The sequence below is a fragment of the Prionailurus viverrinus genome, chromosome C2 (assembly GCF_022837055.1).
Source record: "Prionailurus viverrinus isolate Anna chromosome C2, UM_Priviv_1.0, whole genome shotgun sequence".
NCBI lineage: Eukaryota > Metazoa > Chordata > Mammalia > Carnivora > Felidae > Prionailurus > Prionailurus viverrinus.
Genome location: NC_062569.1, coordinates 155,389,176 through 155,407,008, shown reverse-complemented (window position 1 = coordinate 155,407,008; position 17,833 = coordinate 155,389,176). Strand labels below are relative to the sequence as shown.

Genomic DNA, 17,833 nt, shown 5'->3' with positions numbered 1-17,833 from the left:
ATCTGGAACCCAAGCCGGCCATCGGCAGAGCCTGACTCTCCCAGGAGTGGGTTTGCCTGGTGCCCCTCTGCTCACACGGATTTTCTCCTTCACCAAACTCTCCCCTGAGCTCCTTTTTAACTAGGCCTGACTTCGAACGTTGTGCTCATGTCTGCATTGTCCAATTTTAGAAGAACTCTGCTAAGTCAGTTTATCCGGGTCCCCCTCCCTTTGATAGCTGATCACCCTCCATATCCGGTTGGGTTTGCTATCCACGTGGTGTCTGATTGCCCGGCCCGCCTTCAGCAAAACACAGGAGGGGACCAGGAAAGTGGAAGGCACCATATCTTAGAAAAAGGAGTTAAAACTCCAGAGAGGGAGACAAGGCCGTCCCAGGATGACGGTGGATAGGGGTGCCAGATGGCAGCTGCATGGTGACCCGAGAGCAACCTGGCTGACCCGAGTGGGTTGGAAGGCTCCAGAAGAGGAACTTGGTGGATATCTGATGGGACATTAGATTTGTTTTTTAACTAGAAGAACATTTTGGGGTTAAACTGATGTAAGTAACAGAAAACCAAGCAAGCTGACAACCAACAAAAAGACAAGGAGACACGATGGTTGTACACGATGTGATTCAGCCATGAAGAACCTTCACTTAGCCGTGTTTAAAAAAAACAAACAGGGAGGGGCGCCTGGGTGGCTTGGTCGGTTAAGCGTCCGACTTCGGCTCAGGTCATGATCTCACGGTCCGTGGGTTCGAGCCCCGCGTCGGGCTCTGTGCTGACAGCTCAGAGCCTGGAGCCTGTTTCAGATTCTGTGTCTCCCTCTCTCTCTCTCTGACCCTCCCCCGTTCATGCTCTGTCTCTCTCTGTCTCAAAAATAAATAAACGTTAAAAAAAAAAAATTTTAAAAAAAAAAACAAACAGGGAGTCCTGGGTGGCTCAGTCGGTTGAGCATCTGACTTCGGCTCAGGTCATGATCTCACCGTTCGTGAGTTCAAGCCCCACATCAGGCTCTCTGCTATCAGCACAGAGCCCGCTTCAGATCCTCTGTCTCCCTCTCTCTCTGCCCCTCCTCTCCTTATGCTCTCTCTCTCTCAAAAATAAATAAATATTAAAAAAAAAAAAGCAAACAAAACTGGAGGCCACCATTTGAATATATCCCTAGACCAACCATCATAGTCACGTAACCAAAACTTGACACGGAGACACTGACTCTGACCTTAAAATGTGACCTTTCCCCATATCCGGGTGACTTTTCAGCTGCGAACAAGTAAGGTCATGCCTCCGGAAGGCATGGCTGTCTCCAGTGACGAGTGACCCTGGACAACAATGCACTAACTCACGCCTGCCTCGTAAACGCCGCTGCGACTACTGAGGCCTGGGCTTTCCAACCACGGTCGGTTGGGAGGTCTCCTGTTCTCCAACCGTTTCCCACTCAGTAACACGCTCATATCAAGGAAAAGTCCTTTGGATTTTCTCTTGACGGTCTTACTGATGCAAATGCTGGGGTTTGATCACGCTAAAAGGCGTGGGTCAGGACCACGGTGTGGAGGAAGACAGCAGTGGGCGGTGTGGGGGGACCGCTCACCTACTGAGTGGCCGGCCCACAGATGATGCCTAACCTGGGAAAGCCAACAAGGGCCAGCCCGAGGCTGCCATTAGAGATGGGAAGTAAGGAAAGAGGCTGCTGAGAGATGGAAACTGCTGTCCCTGGGGCCGGCACGGCTGCGGTGCCCAGTAAGGGCTGGTGGCACTAAGGAAACGAGCAGCAGAGAACCGCCTTGTCTTTCTACATAAATTGTATTTTTTCTTCATATGATGATCACCACAACCCAGCTCTCTTGCTCCGTGAATCGACTACAAAAAAACCACAACGCTATGCCCGGCAAGTGACGCTCCGTAGGCCTCTGCCTGGGTTTACTCCCCTGTCCCTTTTAACCTGCTTTTATCTGAGTCTACCCTGCTTTGCACCACGCCGTGTTCTGAAAACCATCTGGAATACTGTTTGAAAGCAGGCGAGCTACATTTGGGTCCCGCCTATTCATATCGTGAGTTGTTCCGTTAGACTACTGGACTCAAGCCAGTCTACCCAGCACACCCCTGGACTCCAGGGCAGAATCCTGGCTCTGCCACGAGCTCTGAGTGACGAGGGGCAGGCTGCTGAATCTGTGAGTCGGTCCCCTTGACTGTGCCATGGGGATGACAGACGGGACACCTCACAGGAAGTCGCCTCAAGTTAACACATACGTGCATTAGTGTGTCCTAGGTTGGCATGAAGCTGTTGCTTTGGGACCATGGTCAGGGGAAGGCTTTAGGCAGTGTGGACCAGTGGGAACCCGGTGCTCTGGGTCTAATTTGGAACAATTCCCTTCTGGTGATGTGATTCTGGGTGAGCATCCCTATCCCACTGTCCCTACCCCTCCCAGGTCTCCCTCTTCTTTTTTTTTTTTTAAGTTTATTCCTTTAGTTTTGAGAAAAAGAGAGTGCAGGGAAGGGGCGGAGAGAGAAGGAGACAGAGAATCCCAAGCAGGCTCCACGCTGTCAGCGCAGAGCCTGACGTGGGGCTCGAACTCACGAGCCGTGAGATCATGACCTGAGCTGAAATCAAGAGCTGGACGCTCAATGGACTGAGCCCCCCAGGTGCCCCTCCCCTCTTCTCTACCACAGGCTCCTGCTCAGTTTTCAAGACGAATCCCCACCTCGTCTCCTCCATGGATCTCTCTGGCAATCCCATTCAATGGTACATTTGCTTCTGGAATATTCCACAACCACCCACAAAATCACCATATCGCCTTCACCACGGAAGACGGAAAAATCTGTTCTCTCCCAAGTATAACAGTTCTTGGTGGGGAAGGAGGGGCTTGGCCCCCAGGAGACATGCGGCCATGTATAGAGACACGTATGGCTGTCACAGCTGGACGGGGTAGCCTATGGTATCCAGCAGCTGGACGTCTGGGATGCTACTGAACCCACACCACAGACAAGGTCATTGGTCCACAGGGTCAGTGGTATTGAGGTGGAGAACCCTGAACTGTGACATCAGCTCCTTGAGCACAAGAGCCATGTTTACTGTCACTATTCTGCCACCAAGTGCCCCACCCGGGGGGTTTGTGTGAAGGAATGTTTATCGATAAGCCCCCCGGGGCTGAGTAAAGCGGGCCTTGGGTGAGTGAGGGACCCCCAAAGGGCAGTGTGCTTTCCATCCAGTCCCCGTATGGAATGAGGAATGTGCTGAGATCAGGCAAGGGCGGGGGGGGGTGCCGAGTCTACGGCTCGTGCCCTGGCGTGCTACGCTCCTTGGGAGGATGAGCTAAGTGCAGAGACGACGAATTAAAAGTTGGAGAGAGGGACGTGCATCTCTCGCAATGAACCAGCCAGCAACGAGAAAGGAAGGCGAGCCCAGTTTTGGGAAAAGGGTGGATGATTGGGAAAGACTTCCTCCTCCATGTTGGGGAAAGCCCACGCTCTCTCTCCTTTGTAGTAACTATTCATGGCCTAAGCATCCTTAAGCTAGGTGTTACGGATTGCACTGTGGCCTCTCAAAATCCACATGCTGATGTCCTAGCTCCGCGGTACCCCAGAACGTGACCTTCTTTGGAGGAAGGGCCTTCCAAGAGGTGACTAAGTTAACATGAGGCCATTAGGGTGGTCCTACTTCATATGACTGGTGTCCTTTTTAAAGGGGGGGAATTAGGACACAGACACACACACACACACACACACACACACACACACACACGACAGCTCTTTGCAAGCCCAGGAGAGAGGTTGGGACAGACTCCCCCTCACAGAGGGAACCAGCCCTGCCCACACCTTGACCTTGGGCGACCAGCCTCCAGGACCGTGAGAGAATGAATAAATGGCTGTTGTTTAAGCATCCGGTCCGCGGTGCTTTGGTAGGGCCACCCGGGCAGAGGCAAACACTAGGCCAGGGCAGTTCTAAGCGCCGAGATTTATTTAAGCTATCGTGGGTCAGGCCGTCAGGAAGGAGGAGGTGTGGGCTGCCAGGAGAAACGACATCTGCTTTAATCCACGAGGGTGAGGACCATAAAAACAAAAGGGAAGCAAGGGGCACCTGGGTGGCCCAGTCGGTTGACTTCAGCTCAGGTCATGATCTCACAGTCTGTGAGTTCGAGCCCCCCGTCGGGCTCTGTGCTGACAGCTCGGAGCCTGGAGCCTGCTTCGGATTCTGTGTCTCCCTCTCTCTCTGCCCCTTCCCCGCTCACGCTCTGTCTGTCTCTCTCAAAAATAAATAAACAGTAAAAAAAATTTTTTTTAAAGAAGGAAAGCAAGACGGCATCTGCTGAATTCTGACTTTGGAGGGCTGTGCCACGTGTTCGAAGCAGGGCACAACATGGAAGCTCGGCGCTGTCCCACCCGCAGGCAAATGAGAGCTCAAGGCGGGGACACCCCCCACCACAGGACACAGCAGCTGTCGCCCCCATTCCCGCTTGGACTCCCAGCCTTTGCCTTTCCCTCTGAGGGCACGCATGCCGCGGGGCTGGCCCCGGGGAAGGGAAGGCATCACGTGGGTGTCCTCATCACGGGTACTCACAGCTCGTCTTCAAAGCAGATTTTGGCATACTTGTCCCTGCCGCCCCCGCTGAGCAAGCGGTAGGCGTAGGTGTCCGAGGGGCACGGGGTCCAGTGGTCACATTTCTGCCTTTTAGGGGCTGGGGCTGCAACAAACAGGAACATAACGGTTAGCATCTTGCAGGTACTTGTCAAATGGACCCACTACTCGACCGTGAGCAGTGGCCCTTCGATCCCAAGACTCCACCCTGGCAAGTCCCACCTGGAGTGGGGAAGGGAGTCACCAACTTTGCATTGGCAGCGTCCGAAATTCCGCTAGAGATACAGCTGGTTTAACCTGCATGTGTCTTTTTTTTAATGTTTATTTATTTTTGAGAGACAGAGAGACGGAGCACAAGTTGAGGAGGGGCAGAGAGAGGGGGAGACACAGAATCGGAAGCAGGCTCCAGGCTCCGAGCTGCCTGCACAGAGCCCGACGCGGGACTTGAACTCACAAGCCGTGAGATCGTGACCTGAGCCGAAATCGAAGCTTAACCGACTGAGCCACCCAGGCGCCCCTGATCTGTGTTTGTCTTAAGATAACAAATCTGCACAAGGGAGAGGATGCTGGGCGGGCATAACAATTTCAGAAGGTGAGGGAACCCCTGCCCAGGGCCGGTTCCCTCACTGACATTCTTGGCACACAATATGGAAAGAAAGCTCCCTTGGGAGCTGGTGAGCAAAGCAACAGCCATCTATGGAGCATCTATCCAGCTTCTGCATTTACACACCCTGACACACACACACACACACACACACACACACACACACACACACCTGCTCTGGCCACGTGACCCCTTTCCTTCCATATGAGCCTGAGACACTGAGTTTTTCCGCCAGGGGGCGACGAGGTCAGCGCTGGCAGGCCATAGAGATGTCTCCCCAGCACCCCTACCTCACAGGGGCAGCACCTGAGGAGCCCAGCTGGCCTTGGAACAGCCCCGCGCCCCTCCCTCTGCTGGGTGCCATGTGGCCGTCCCTCCCACGTGCCCTTCTCTGTCTGCCGTCGTCCACAGAACCCGCCGTGCTGTGCCCAGTTCAGATTTAAATCCCAAGCCCCCCTCTCGCTTGTCCAGTTTGACCAGAGGTGTGATCCGTGCCTCTCTGACTGAGGACGCACGGCTGTGACAGCCAGGCGGATGGTGAGGCCCTGGGAGGCCCTGCTGGCGGGAATCCGGGTGCAGACACGCACGGGGAAGGTCCGGAGCCGGACGGGCAGAACTTCTCAGGGAGCACAGGGAAGCAGGTGCCCTGGCTGGGGATGGGGGCACACGGAGCTCTCCAGGGAGCGCGTGCCCCATCCACATCTTCCCCTCCCTCCTCGCCTGCCCCGCCCCTGAGACCTCCCCGCTGCCCAGCTCTCTGTTCTCTTTTCTTTCTCTTGGCCCTCAGCTTATCCCCCAGTCCCCTTCCCCCAGGAGACCGTGTCTGTCTCCTCTCCGCCCTGCTCCCAGCCCCCGGGTGGGATGTGGTAAACACAGCAGCTCTACTCTTAGTTGACCGACTGAGTGGGCATCTGCACCCCCCGGGTGGGGGAGAAATCTCCTGACTTCAGAGACACCGAACTCTGTCCCCACCCCGCACCCCATGCGAAAGCCGCGAGGGACCGTAAGGCTTTCTGGACACGTGTGGCTGCAGGCCCCGGTCCACCTTTACCAACCTTCCTTCCTATCGAGTCTATCTTTTAACACAAGAAAGGACCGTGGGGTTTTTTACCTTTCCTTGTTTAATTTCTGCCGGAGAAAAATAAAGCGAAAGAAAAGGAAAACAGTCCACATGTTTTCACTCTAAACAATCTTGAGATTCTTTTCGGCGTATCTTCCTCCAGGCTTTTCTATGCATGCAGAGGACATCTGCAAAATTGCTAAACATAGGTTGTATATATTCAAGCAGTACGTTACTTCCATAAGTGTTCACATAATGTACTTAATACGTTTTTTTCCCCATCTCTAAATTTAAAGCGAGGGGTCCAACCATGAATGTGAAAAAGTGCCAAAAATACAGCATCTTCTCTGTGTCTCTGGATTTGGGGCACTACAGTATTTATTTTAGCTCTTTTTTTTTTCCAATTTAATAAGAATACCCATTACTTCAAAGTTAGAGGTAATTTCCCTAAAAACGCACCGGGCATAGTATTTGAAAACGTTAACATACTGTTTAAAAGGAAATGTGTCCGGGGGGGGGGGGGGGTCTGAGTAGCTCAGTCAGTTAAGCATCTGACTCTTGGTTTTGGCTCAGGTCACGATCTCACGGTTCGTGGGATCGAGCCCCGCACCAGGCTCTGCACTGATGGTGCAGAGTCTGCTTGGGATTCCTTCTCTCCCTCTCTCTCTCTGCCCCTCCCATGTGTGCGTGCTCGCACACGCTCTCTCTCTCTCTGTTTCTCAGAATAAATAAATAAACAAACATTTAAAAAATAAAATAAAAGCAGGTGTGCCCTGTCTCCTGGCGCGCAGACATCCTGTGTATACAGCCCACCCGGAGAGAATATTCTTGAACGGGGATCCACATACATCCTACCGGGTACCTGCCTTGCCTTAACGTTGGTGTCCCTGTCCCCTTAACAAGCACACAGACTCGCTCCCTTGTGCGCGGACCCTGCTGTTCCCCACACAACTGGAACAAAAGTCACCGAAGCAGCCCTCTGCTCTCGGAGAAGGACACTGCTTCCGGGTCTTGCCATCACCCCAGGCTGTAGGAGGGCCCTGGCCATGTGGTCCTCTCAACCTAAAGCTGAGAAGGACCTACGTGTGTCCTGAATGCACTGAGCACGCTGACAGGAGTGCCGTGTTGACTGACGGAGGTGGCCAGTGTCCCGTGTGCCCAATGGCCACATTGTGACCCTGGGAATGTGGAGACAGAATGACAGCAGATTAGTACAGTGATGGCAAGGGTTAGAGGAAAAGGGATTTTGGATTGTTCTAGAGCCAGGAGCCGGGACTCCACCTGGGAGAGAGACCTGGTGAAGGTCAGGAGGAAACAAAGGGCTGGGTGGGGCAGTGAGGGCTGGGTCCCAACCTGAGCTGTTCCTGTTCTCCTGTTGCTGTCCCCTCTGCCCCGCCTGGCTGGGGCTCGGGGACACGGGGACACGGACAAGGTGACTGGCGCAGCAGGGCAAGCACAGTACAGACTTGACCCGCCCATCCCTCCCGCCCTCTCACCCCAGGCCTGACGCTGGAGTTTCCCAGCCGGCCGTCCTTGGGAGATGGGGAGGAGGGCTCCCATAAGGATGTTCTCCCGTGGCCTCCTCCTCCCCTGGGGTCAGCAGCATGACCCGACTTGCTGTCTGCACGGCGGCCAGCTCCCCTGGGGGCCGGGTGGGCTGGGAGCAGGGCCCCACGCTTTGCCGGGAGTGCCACGGGCCGGTCTTCCAAACCTGTGGCCCTGCCACTCACAGGCCCTTGCAAAATGCAGGTGCTGCTCGTGTAGATGTGTGTGGGTGCGTTTTCTAGAAGGGAGGCATTGGTTTTCATAGGATGCTCCAAGGAGAATGTGGCTCTTGTGACCAAAGTGACATGGAGATGCTGTTTTCTCACAGGGCCTGGGGACGGTTGTGTGGCATTTTAAAAAGGTTTTCTGGGGACTCCTGGGGGGCTCAGTCGGTTGAACGTCCGACTTCGGCTCAGGTCATGATCTCGCGGTTCATGAGTTCGGGCCCCACATAGGGCTCTGTGCTGATGGCTCAGAGCCTGGAGCCTGCTTCGGATTCTGTGTGTGTGTTTCTCTCTCTGCCCCTCCCTCGCTCTGTCTCTCTCTCTCTCCCTCAGAAATAAATAAACACTAAGAAAAAATTTTTTAAGGTTTTCTTAAACTTCTACCCATTCCCTAGAAGCACAAAATACCGTATTTGTTATTTGGAGTGGGGGTGTGGAAAGACAGATACATCGTCTCAGAAGACAGAGCTCTGTCCAAACCCTGCCTCTTCCCCACCATGCTCCCCAACCAGGTTCACTCCTTGACAAATTCACAGAGTCTGACCTCACAGATAGGTATTCAAAAAATACCTGTTAAATACCTGACACTGTGTTACATCTAGGTCCTGGGCACTTTTCCTGAAATTCATTCCCCAAAGACTGAACAGGAAAGCCCTCGTGAGCACCCAGAAGCTGACGCCCAGCCAGCACAAACAGCCAGCCTGCTGGTCAGTATCCTGCTTATGGGTCTCCCATAAAACCTGCTTGTTGTTCTAAGTAAGACCCGATGTCCTGATGGGCGGTGTGGTTCCCACACAGCTGGCCTCCTGCTGGGAATTTCAGTCCAGAAATCACTCTCTTGCTGAGGGAAGTCTACCTTAGTTCTTATCCATACATTAACTAAAGCAAATAAAGGTTCTTAGGCTCCACCCTGAACCCAGATTTTTAATTTCCTGGAGCAGGGTCCAGGAACCTGTCTTCCTGAAGTACTTCCTGATTTGGGAACCATGGCTACATTCACCCCTTTAAATGAGGAAGGTGATTCAGAAATGCAATCTTGCCGTGTGCTCCAGGCAGAGAGGAAGGGTGCTCCCGGGCGTGCGCTGAAGGCATTTCAGCCATGTCAACTCGCCTCATTGTTCTATAGGAGATCAAAGTCCGGTCCACAAAAAGCAAAGCCCGGACGGCACCCAAAGAGGGCTGGTGTCTCTCATAATCAGTGATAATGATTCCTCAGATGCCCCAAGGGCGGTGACAGGTGGCAGATGCTTGGCACACCCACCGGTTCACCTGGCTCAGTGATGCCAATGCAGAAAGATGCTGAACCCCACGGGGAGACTGTGGGCACACCGCCGTGTCACCTCCACCAGCTTCTGTCCCCATGTCCCCCCAAAGGGAGTGGCATTGCACCTTCACTGAGGGGGCATGGGATTAGAAAGCAGGAAACGCAGCTGATCCCGGAGGACACAGCACCCTGGAAGGCAGGGTTGATTTTGGAACTGGAAAGAGCCTCAGACGTAGACCGCATTTACAATGTCCCCTCAGCGACAGAGGAGGGATCTCGAAGACACTGACAACTAGTTAAGAGCAGAATCAGAAGTGGCTTTTTGGGGTACCTGGGTGGCTCAGTCAGTTGAGCGTCTGACTTTGGCTCAGGTCATGATCTCTCAGTTTGTGAGTTCGAGCCCTGCGTCAGGCTCTCTGCTGCCCACACAGAGCCTGCTTCGGATCCTCTGTCCCCCTCTCTCTCTCTGTTGTCCCCTCTCTTCCCCACCCCCGTTTATGCTCGCTCTCTCTCTCTCTCTCTCTCAAAAATAAATAAAGGTTAAAAAAAAAGTAGCTTTTTCAGGGGCACCTGGGTGGCTCAGTCAGTTGACTGGCTCTTGATTTCAGCTCGGGTTATGATCTCACGGTTCGTGGGTTCGGGCCCCGCATCGGGCTCTGGGCTGACAGTGTGGAGCCTGCTTGGGATTCTCTCTCTCCCTCTCCCTCTACCCCTCCTCCGCCCCTTCAAAAAAAAAAAAATAAATAAACATTTCTTAAAAAGTACTTTTTCGGGGCACCTGGGTGGTTCAGTCGGTTAAGCGTCCGACTTTGGCTCAGGTCATGATCTCATGTTCCATGAGTTCAAGCCCCACGTCAGGCTCTGTGCTCACAGCTCAGAGCCTGGAACCTGCTTCAGATTCTGTGTCTCCCTCTCTCTCTCTCTGACCCTCCCCTGTTCATGCTCTGTCTCTCTGTCTCAAAAATAAATAAAATTAAAAAAATTTTTAAAAAAAGTACTTTTTCTGGCTTTTTTGTGCAACGGTAGCCATTTAGCAGTCGTCAGCTCCTCTCACCTCGGCTGAGAATCTAGGAAGGCAGCTCACCACGGCTGATTTGCCTGGCTTGGTCCCCTCTCGCAAGAGCGCCTAAGAAAATGATTCGACGACCTCGTATCTGGAGTATTCGAGAAAAAACTCCAACGGGATCCTCCTTCCACTTGCTGTCTCCTGAAACTGACCTTCGCGGCCTGGGGTTGCAAGCTGTGTGTGGGGCACGCGGGGCCTCCCACCAGATGCACCCCTCGAGTGACGTACAAATTCTTCCACGGACACTTACTAAAATACCTGTTAGACATCACGTACCGGCCCCAACCGGACAGAACCGCAGTCGACGCAGGAGCTTTCATACACGCAAACGCGGGAGACGGAAGGTAAGCTAGGACGGGTCACGGTACATTGTGACCTGTGCCGTGGGGTGGGGGAGGGGGGTGATCAGGCATCAGTAGCTTCACACATACCCAAAACTCCCTGCAAATCAACAAGAAGAAAGAGAACCACCGCAGAGAAACGGGCAAGGCACACACGCGCAGTATACGGAGGAGGGTACAGGGCACAGGGACGAAGGCCTGGCGTTCCCAGTCGCCGCCTGCCACGGAACCACAGGCCAAGGGGTCAGCGCCTTCTGATGCCAAGATACACTCGTCGGCAGGACAGGACAGTTCTGTCTGCGATTAGGTATCCAAACAGAGAGATGCTGTCACCAAGAGATGCTGGTTGGGAGAATGGACTGGAGCGGAAAATGGGGCGAAGGGGCAGGAAAAGTCAAACCAGGGCCGCCTTTGCCCAGGTAGGTGATAACCCGGCATGTTAACTCCCTCACCCGGGCAGAGGGTCAAAGACGTGGGGAGGAAGGGCGGTGGGGGGAGACTGAGGCCTGAGGGGAGAGAAGGAGCCGGAAGGCGCTCTGTCCTCCAGGGCGAGCACAGCATCCTTCACAAAGGAGCCAGGCCGACGCAGTCAGTCCTCTCACCAAACATGAGGAACAGGGTGGCACAGGGCAGCCGGAGCACGGATTCCCAACGGCCGGGTCGCGGAAACCACCAGATTCAGGGGTACTTGGGGTGAGCTCAGATTTACCGTCTCGTAAAGACGGCGGGGAGGCAACATCCAACGTGGGGACGGTATGAGCCCAGCAGAGCACGGACTCGTGGGGTGAGAATTAACTTCAAAAACCCAAAGCCACCCTCCCCGGGCTGGGCGGCTGTGCCGGGAGGTGGGTCATTTTCAGAGAATAGTTTATGAAGTGGAAAAGCAAACCACGGATTAGGAGGAAAGCCCGAGGTGGAGGGGCGTCAGGGCCAAGTGAGGGGGGCTCAGCCCGCGTGGCCTCGGGCACGGGGGTGAGTGCTCTGTGGGTGCCTCCGGCTCCTGGGCCCCCGTCCGTCCGTGCCCAGCACCGATCTCACAGGCCAACACACTCCTTCCTCTGCTTCAGATCTGATCAGACATGGGGGGGGGGGTCACTGAGGACATGAGAACAAACACTCCCAGGAGGGTGTTCCCGTCATTCTGCTGAGCCAAGAGTAACAGAGGTCCCTGTGCTGGTGGCAGGAGCTGCGCTCACCTTGAACCCTGTCCAAAGCCAAGGATGACTAGGTCCCTGTGTGCTCAACAGGCACGGAGGAGTGCAGGTGTCCAGAGGGACCCAGGGCTGTACAGGCAGTGCCTGGCCAAAGGGTACCTGTGTTTGCACGGAGGCCACTCCCTGGGGGCTTGACAATGGCACGAAATGAGCCCCACAGCAAAGCCCGCAGAGCCCCAAGGACGACGCGGTCCCTGTTAATGTCTTATCCACGTGAGCCCTGAACCACCAATCGATCACTTAGGCTCAACCCCCAAACTCTGAGCCCACCGGACGCCCAGGAAGTCATGTGTCCCTCCCAAGTGGGGCCGACTGCCAGCAGGAGCCAGGACGCAGCCCTCACACCAGCCATGGTCACCCGCTCTCCCGCCACCTCTGGGTTTCCAGGAACCAGACAGTGCTTCAGTTGCAGGGGAAGGTGACAGGGCCTCCCCCGGCCTGCGCTGGGTGGGGGGGGGGGGGCTGGGAAACCACACGAAGGAGCCCCACTCAAAAGGCAGGCCTCAGAGACAGCTCCTAGAGGCAAGCCCACGTCCAGGACAGACGGCACATTTTGTATAACAATGGGGACGATGAGAAAGCCCTTTGAGGGTGTCCCCCATGTTCTCTATGTGTGTGGGCCCCACGTGGCACTGAGCCTCATCCGCAGTCTGGATGCTGTAAGCGTACCCAATTGCATGCACATTCACTATGGAAACTTCATTTAAAATAAAAACAGTCAGGGGTGCCTGGGTGGCTCAGTCGGTTAAGCGCCCGACTTCGGCTCAGGTCATGATCTCACGGTCCGTGAGTTCGAGCCCCGCGTCAGGCTCTGTGCTGACGGCTCAGAGCCTGGAGACTGTTTCAGATTCTGTGTCTCCCTCTCTCTCTGCCCCTCCCCCGTTCATGCTCTGTCTCTCTCTGTCCCAAAAATAAATAAACGTTGAAAAAAAAATTAAAAAAAAATCATTACCCAGTTCTTTATATTTGCGCAAATTAATTTTGTAGGACCCATTTCTGCATTGAAAACGTGCCAGCTTACCTACTTACAATGAGATTTCGAAAAAGGGTACGAATTACTACCTGAGTGCCCCACGCCTTTTCCTATGGAGACCGTAACGGAGATTCTGTGATTTCACTTCATTCCCAGTTTGCGTTGTATTCCAAATGCTTATTTTTATCTGACACCTCCTGAACATGAAGTTTCTTTGTTTTCCTAACATCATAGTTTGTCATGGGATCTCATATGGGGATGAGCAGGGGTAGCCTACTTTGGAAAGGTGTGGGAGCCCAAGGGGCGAGTATTACCCCCCCTTCTCCCCCTCCTCCTCCTCCTCCTCCTCCTCATCACCATCACCATCACCATCATCATCATGATCAACTTCATCAACATCAAATGGCCAGCCTGGGCACAGCTGAGGCCAGACGCCCCCTCACCACCACGGCTGGGTTTCAGAACCGTGAGTCGACACATCTCATGGAACTCACCCTTGAGGACGGGCCTCTCACCAATGTTCCGGATGCTATAAGCAGCACTGGACAGGGAGACCTCCGGAATGAGCTCTGCGAGCAGGTACCCAGAATACCAGGCGCATATGGACGCGAAGAGGAAGAACACAGCCTTCAGAGTGCCTGGGGACAGACAAGACACACTGGTGGATGCCCGGGGAACAGGTGCCATCCTAGCCCCCTTCCTGCACCATGTCTGCAGGGCGCTCCGAGGAGAAATTACTCCTGGGTAAGCGGGAGCCGGGTCAGGCCCATGGCTGCCTCGATGAAACCATGATGGCTTCGCTGGCGCTGCTAAGACTAAGCATTTGTCGCCATAGCAGCGAAAGATGCAAACAAGTTAGGGATGTTTTCTACGCCCATTTTTTATATTTGCGGTCGGTCTGGGTCTCAGCTTCCTCAAATGCTAACATCAACGATTCATTAGTGGCCTGCAGACTGAAAATCCCAGAGGGCGGGGACTTTGTTTGGTTTATGCTGAGAACAGCACCGGGAGCCCTGTGAAGATGCACTGAGAACAGCACCTGGAGTCCCTGTAACACTGGGAACAGCCACCAAGCCTGTCATTATCATCACAGACAAGTTGGCGGCGAAACCTAGGTCTGGCAGAAGCAGAAAGTCCCTGGAGGGAGTCTTTCTGGTTGACTGGCTCTGGTACCTTCCTCCCACTTTTTTCTAATGTTTTATTATTTATTCTTGAGAGAGACAGAGTGCGAGCAGGGGCGGGGCAGAGGGAGAGGGAGACACAGGCTCCAGGCTCTGAGCCGTCAGCACAGAGCCTGACACGGGGCTCAAACCCACCAAGGGTGAGATTGTGACTTGAACCGAAGTCAGCCGCTCAACCAACTGAGCCACCCAGGTGCCCCAATTTTTAAAAAAAAAAGGCATCACCCACTCCTAGGTCAGGGGAAGCCTAGGGGGTCAACTCCTCGTCCCTTCACAGACAACCTGCCACCAATCCTTTCTGATTTCAGCCCCCAAATATCTCAAAGATCAGGACTCAGTTCAGGATCACCCACAGTGCCAAGATGCAGGCCCAGCATACAAAGACAGCACGAATTTCCCGATCAGCATTTAACTATGTGTTAATGGGTCCAGTCCTAAGAATTAAGAAAAAGCAGGACAGGGGGGAGGGAGGAGAGGAGAAAGAAAAGAAGGTGGAAAAAGAAAAGGGGAAGGGAAGGGACCCCCCCCCCCCCACCGCCTGGTCCCACCATGTTCTGGCTGCCTCACATCTGCACCCACTCAGGCCAAGCGCCTAGAAATAACTGTCCCCTCCCACAGCCTCCAGGCCTCACCTCCCACAGGTGTCTCAGGATGGCTGTGCTGGTCGAGGTCTCTCAAGTCCTCCACGCTGCCAGCGCCCTGTCCCTGGACGGCAGACTCCCCTGTGCATGGCCTCCCCGGACGACCCTCCCACTCCTGACAGGGCTCCCACTTTGTGGGCACGGCTGGCCTTCTCTGCCGGCTCTCCCTCCCAGGGCGCAGCCCGGGCCTCTCCTCAGGACCCTGGGGCCGGCTCACCCAGACGATCCTCTGAGTTCCTGGCAGGGGCACCCCACCGCGGACCTGCGGTCAGCACCCTGGGATGTCTAGGCTGCACATTTGGCACGTTCCGGAAAACCCTTCCTCCTCCCTGCCCCCCAGGTCTGCTCCTGACCCGCGTGCGGCCCATCCCAGTGCATGGACGGGGTCAGGTGCCAGGCAGCTGGGACCCTTCCTTCGTGGCATGCTTCCCCACCCAGCCCTGATGGAATCCATCAGCCAGTCTCCATGGGTTTACCTCCACCATTAATCTCACCTCCCCGGACTTCTCTGCCTCTCTCTAGCCTCCCCCTCCCCAGGCCACGACCATCCTCAATCTTGCCTCCCGCTGACAGGGAGAGAAAAGCCCACACCCGCCTGGGCTTCCAGATGACGTGTCCATTTATCACAGGGGATATGATAAAGATTTTGGTCTTTGTCCCTGTCCCTGGCAAGAGATCCTAAAACCCTTGCTATCTCTTGTCTCTTACGAGTGTCTGCGGTGTTCATAAAGGAGCCCCGTTCAACCACACCTGAGCCCGTGCTAAGGAGGTGACAAGGGGGGAGGGGAGGTCCTTAGGTAGCTTTTAGGGAGGGGCTGGCCCAGCATGTGCCCGGAAGGCTGGCGCTTCCAGCCCTGCCCCCGACCTCCAGGAGAGGAAAGGGAAGGGAGTCCCGCCTGGGTCACGTGGTCATGTAACCGAGGCATAATAAGATCCAAGAACTCTGGACTCCCGAACCTTGAAGGTGGGTCCCTTCCTGTAGCAAACATTCGGGTGTGTGAGGACGGTAATGTGCCATCAGCCCACGGGGCAAAGGCCCAGAACTCCGAGGCCGGGGCCCTCCCAGCCTACCCCCCAGAAGCCTCCTCATTCGGTTGGTCCCCCCGATCCACGGGTTGTCCACTGGGGATGTTAACTCGAGCCGGTGTGTGTTTGTGCGTGGGGGCGGCTCCTGAGTGCAGGGGGTCGTGCTGATGGGACAGGATGGGAGGCTTCGGTTTGACCGTGATGAGTCGGTCTTTTTCAAGTGTGACCTTCGACATCAACGCCCTCCTTCCATTCTGCAAACCCCGCGGTCCCGAAGGTTGCTAGAAGGTTCTGCGGGGATGGCTTCTGTTGTGAAGCACCCGGGGCAGTTGTGACCACCTCCATTTGCAGGACTGAAGGGACCCCTCAAAGCTGGAAAAACCAGCCACAGGTGTGGCCGACCCTGTTCCTGCAACTCCTGGGTTTGCTCTGTACCAGGTCGCACGATTCACGGGAGCCCAGGCCCTCTCCTGTCTCACACGTTTGTATGAGTTTGTCCCTCCGAATACGGGGTGCTCTCCTCCATGACGCCCAGCCTTCTCTCTCTCTCCCTTCAAGGCTCCCCCGACCTCAGTGCGGCCTGCCACACACCCTCACACCAGCCCTTCACATGCCCTGCCAGCATTGCACACCAAGGTCCTCCAGGAGAGTGCACGGGCCATGGGCCACGTATGTTCCAGAATATTCCGTTGGATGCACACCGAGTAAACAGTGCGGTAGGACTGCTGGAAATATGGAGTCAGCATTAACGGTGTCGGGTTCAAAGCAACAATAGTCCACTGTGTCCTGTGTGTGGGAGGGGGGGGCGGGGGGGGGATCACGGCCGGGCTATTTTATCCAAGAAAACTGGCAACGAGAGATTCTTCTCAGGATCTTCCAGGCGCCACGTCCCGTGTGAGATCTCGGAGCAGAGGTGCCGTTTAGCGGGGAGAATTCTGGAACGGAACATGATGCTACCTTCCAAACATGGATAGGACAGCGACAGGGGAGGGAGACGTGATTTCGTCCCCAGCCGAACAAGGACAAATGAATGGAAGTGACGGGGAAGAAAATAAGGAACGAATAAGGAGCCCGTGCATCCTCGTAAGCAAGAGTATAAACCGTGGCCGGCCTGCCTTGCAAGGCAATGAGCTCCCGACCCTGGACATTTTCCAGGGCTCCTCGGAAGGCTATGGAGTGTGTGTGCTTCAGGTGAGGGGTGAGCCAGTGACCTTGCGGCTTTCTGGGGTTGGCTGAGAGAAGCCGAGAGCTGGAGCCAGAACCACCTGATGGCAGGAGGGGAGACCGGGCAGCACAGGCCGGGGCCAGTCCACAGTGAGACCTAGGTGGCAGGTGCCAGGGATGAGCTAGCCCATCAGCCAGTGCACAGGCCGGTCACAGTCACAGAAGCATCCCGGCTGGCAGGGGAAAGCAGGCCCGGGAGCCTGGACAATGTCCAGACAAGCTGAGGCACTTGCATCAGGAGCTCAGTCCCTGGGGTGAGTGGAGAGCAGATGGGACACGGGGCAGTTTGTGGCGATAGCCTCAGACCCTGGGCAGCAGAGAAGAATCCAGAGCCCCAGCAGGGCACGGGTGAGGACTCATCTTGGGAAAAGTGGGAGCCAGACCTCAGCTAAGACGGCTCCCTGGACCTGCGTGGGAGGGGGTCCAGCAGCTTCCGAGGAGGTGGGGGGGATGGTGAGGAAGTATGTGTGACCTGTGACCTTCTGTGACCCTGTAACCAGGATCCAGCCTCTTCTTGTGACGTAATGAAGTCCTCGGTGGCTGACAGATACGTATCCTATGTGCTTCCGTGTGGCAGGCATCACATGTGAGGGCTAGAGCGAAGGTCAGTTCTAAGCACAGATAGGGAGTCAGTGAAACTCCTCTCCAGACACTCTCGATCACTGTGTACTCCTGCCTCTGTGTGTGTGTCCTGCCCTCATCGGCGCCCGCAGATTCTCGGGGTCTCAGGCCGGCCCCGGCCCCTTCACTTACGCTGCAGAAGACAGCAGTCCCAGAGTTCACGCTAAGCCAGGCTGGAGGCAGGTGGCTCTCAGGGCTCCCCCTACCCCTCCAACCTGGGGGGGGGGCCCTGAAGAAGGCAATTCTGAGCCCGTAAGAACACACCTTCTTTGGTGGGACTTCTTCAACGTGCAGT

The 17,833-nt window shown here is 55.2% G+C and overlaps 1 protein-coding gene across 3 annotated transcripts in view; it reads right to left on the bottom strand.

The window, feature by feature from the left end:
• The window catches only part of FAM3B (FAM3 metabolism regulating signaling molecule B), a 57,888-nt gene that overhangs the window by 22,126 nt on the left and 17,929 nt on the right, over positions 1 to 17,833 (bottom strand). For 2 of the 3 annotated variants that reach the window (XM_047874105.1, XM_047874106.1), the window contains exons 2-3: positions 13,340 to 13,483; positions 4,537 to 4,660 (exon numbers count right to left, since the gene is read on the bottom strand). In XM_047874105.1, coding sequence (XP_047730061.1) covers positions 4,537 to 4,660; positions 13,340 to 13,483 — 268 coding nt within the window. The remainder of the gene's footprint in view (positions 1 to 4,536; positions 4,661 to 13,339; positions 13,484 to 17,833) is intronic. The other variant, XM_047874107.1, reaches the window with a different exon arrangement.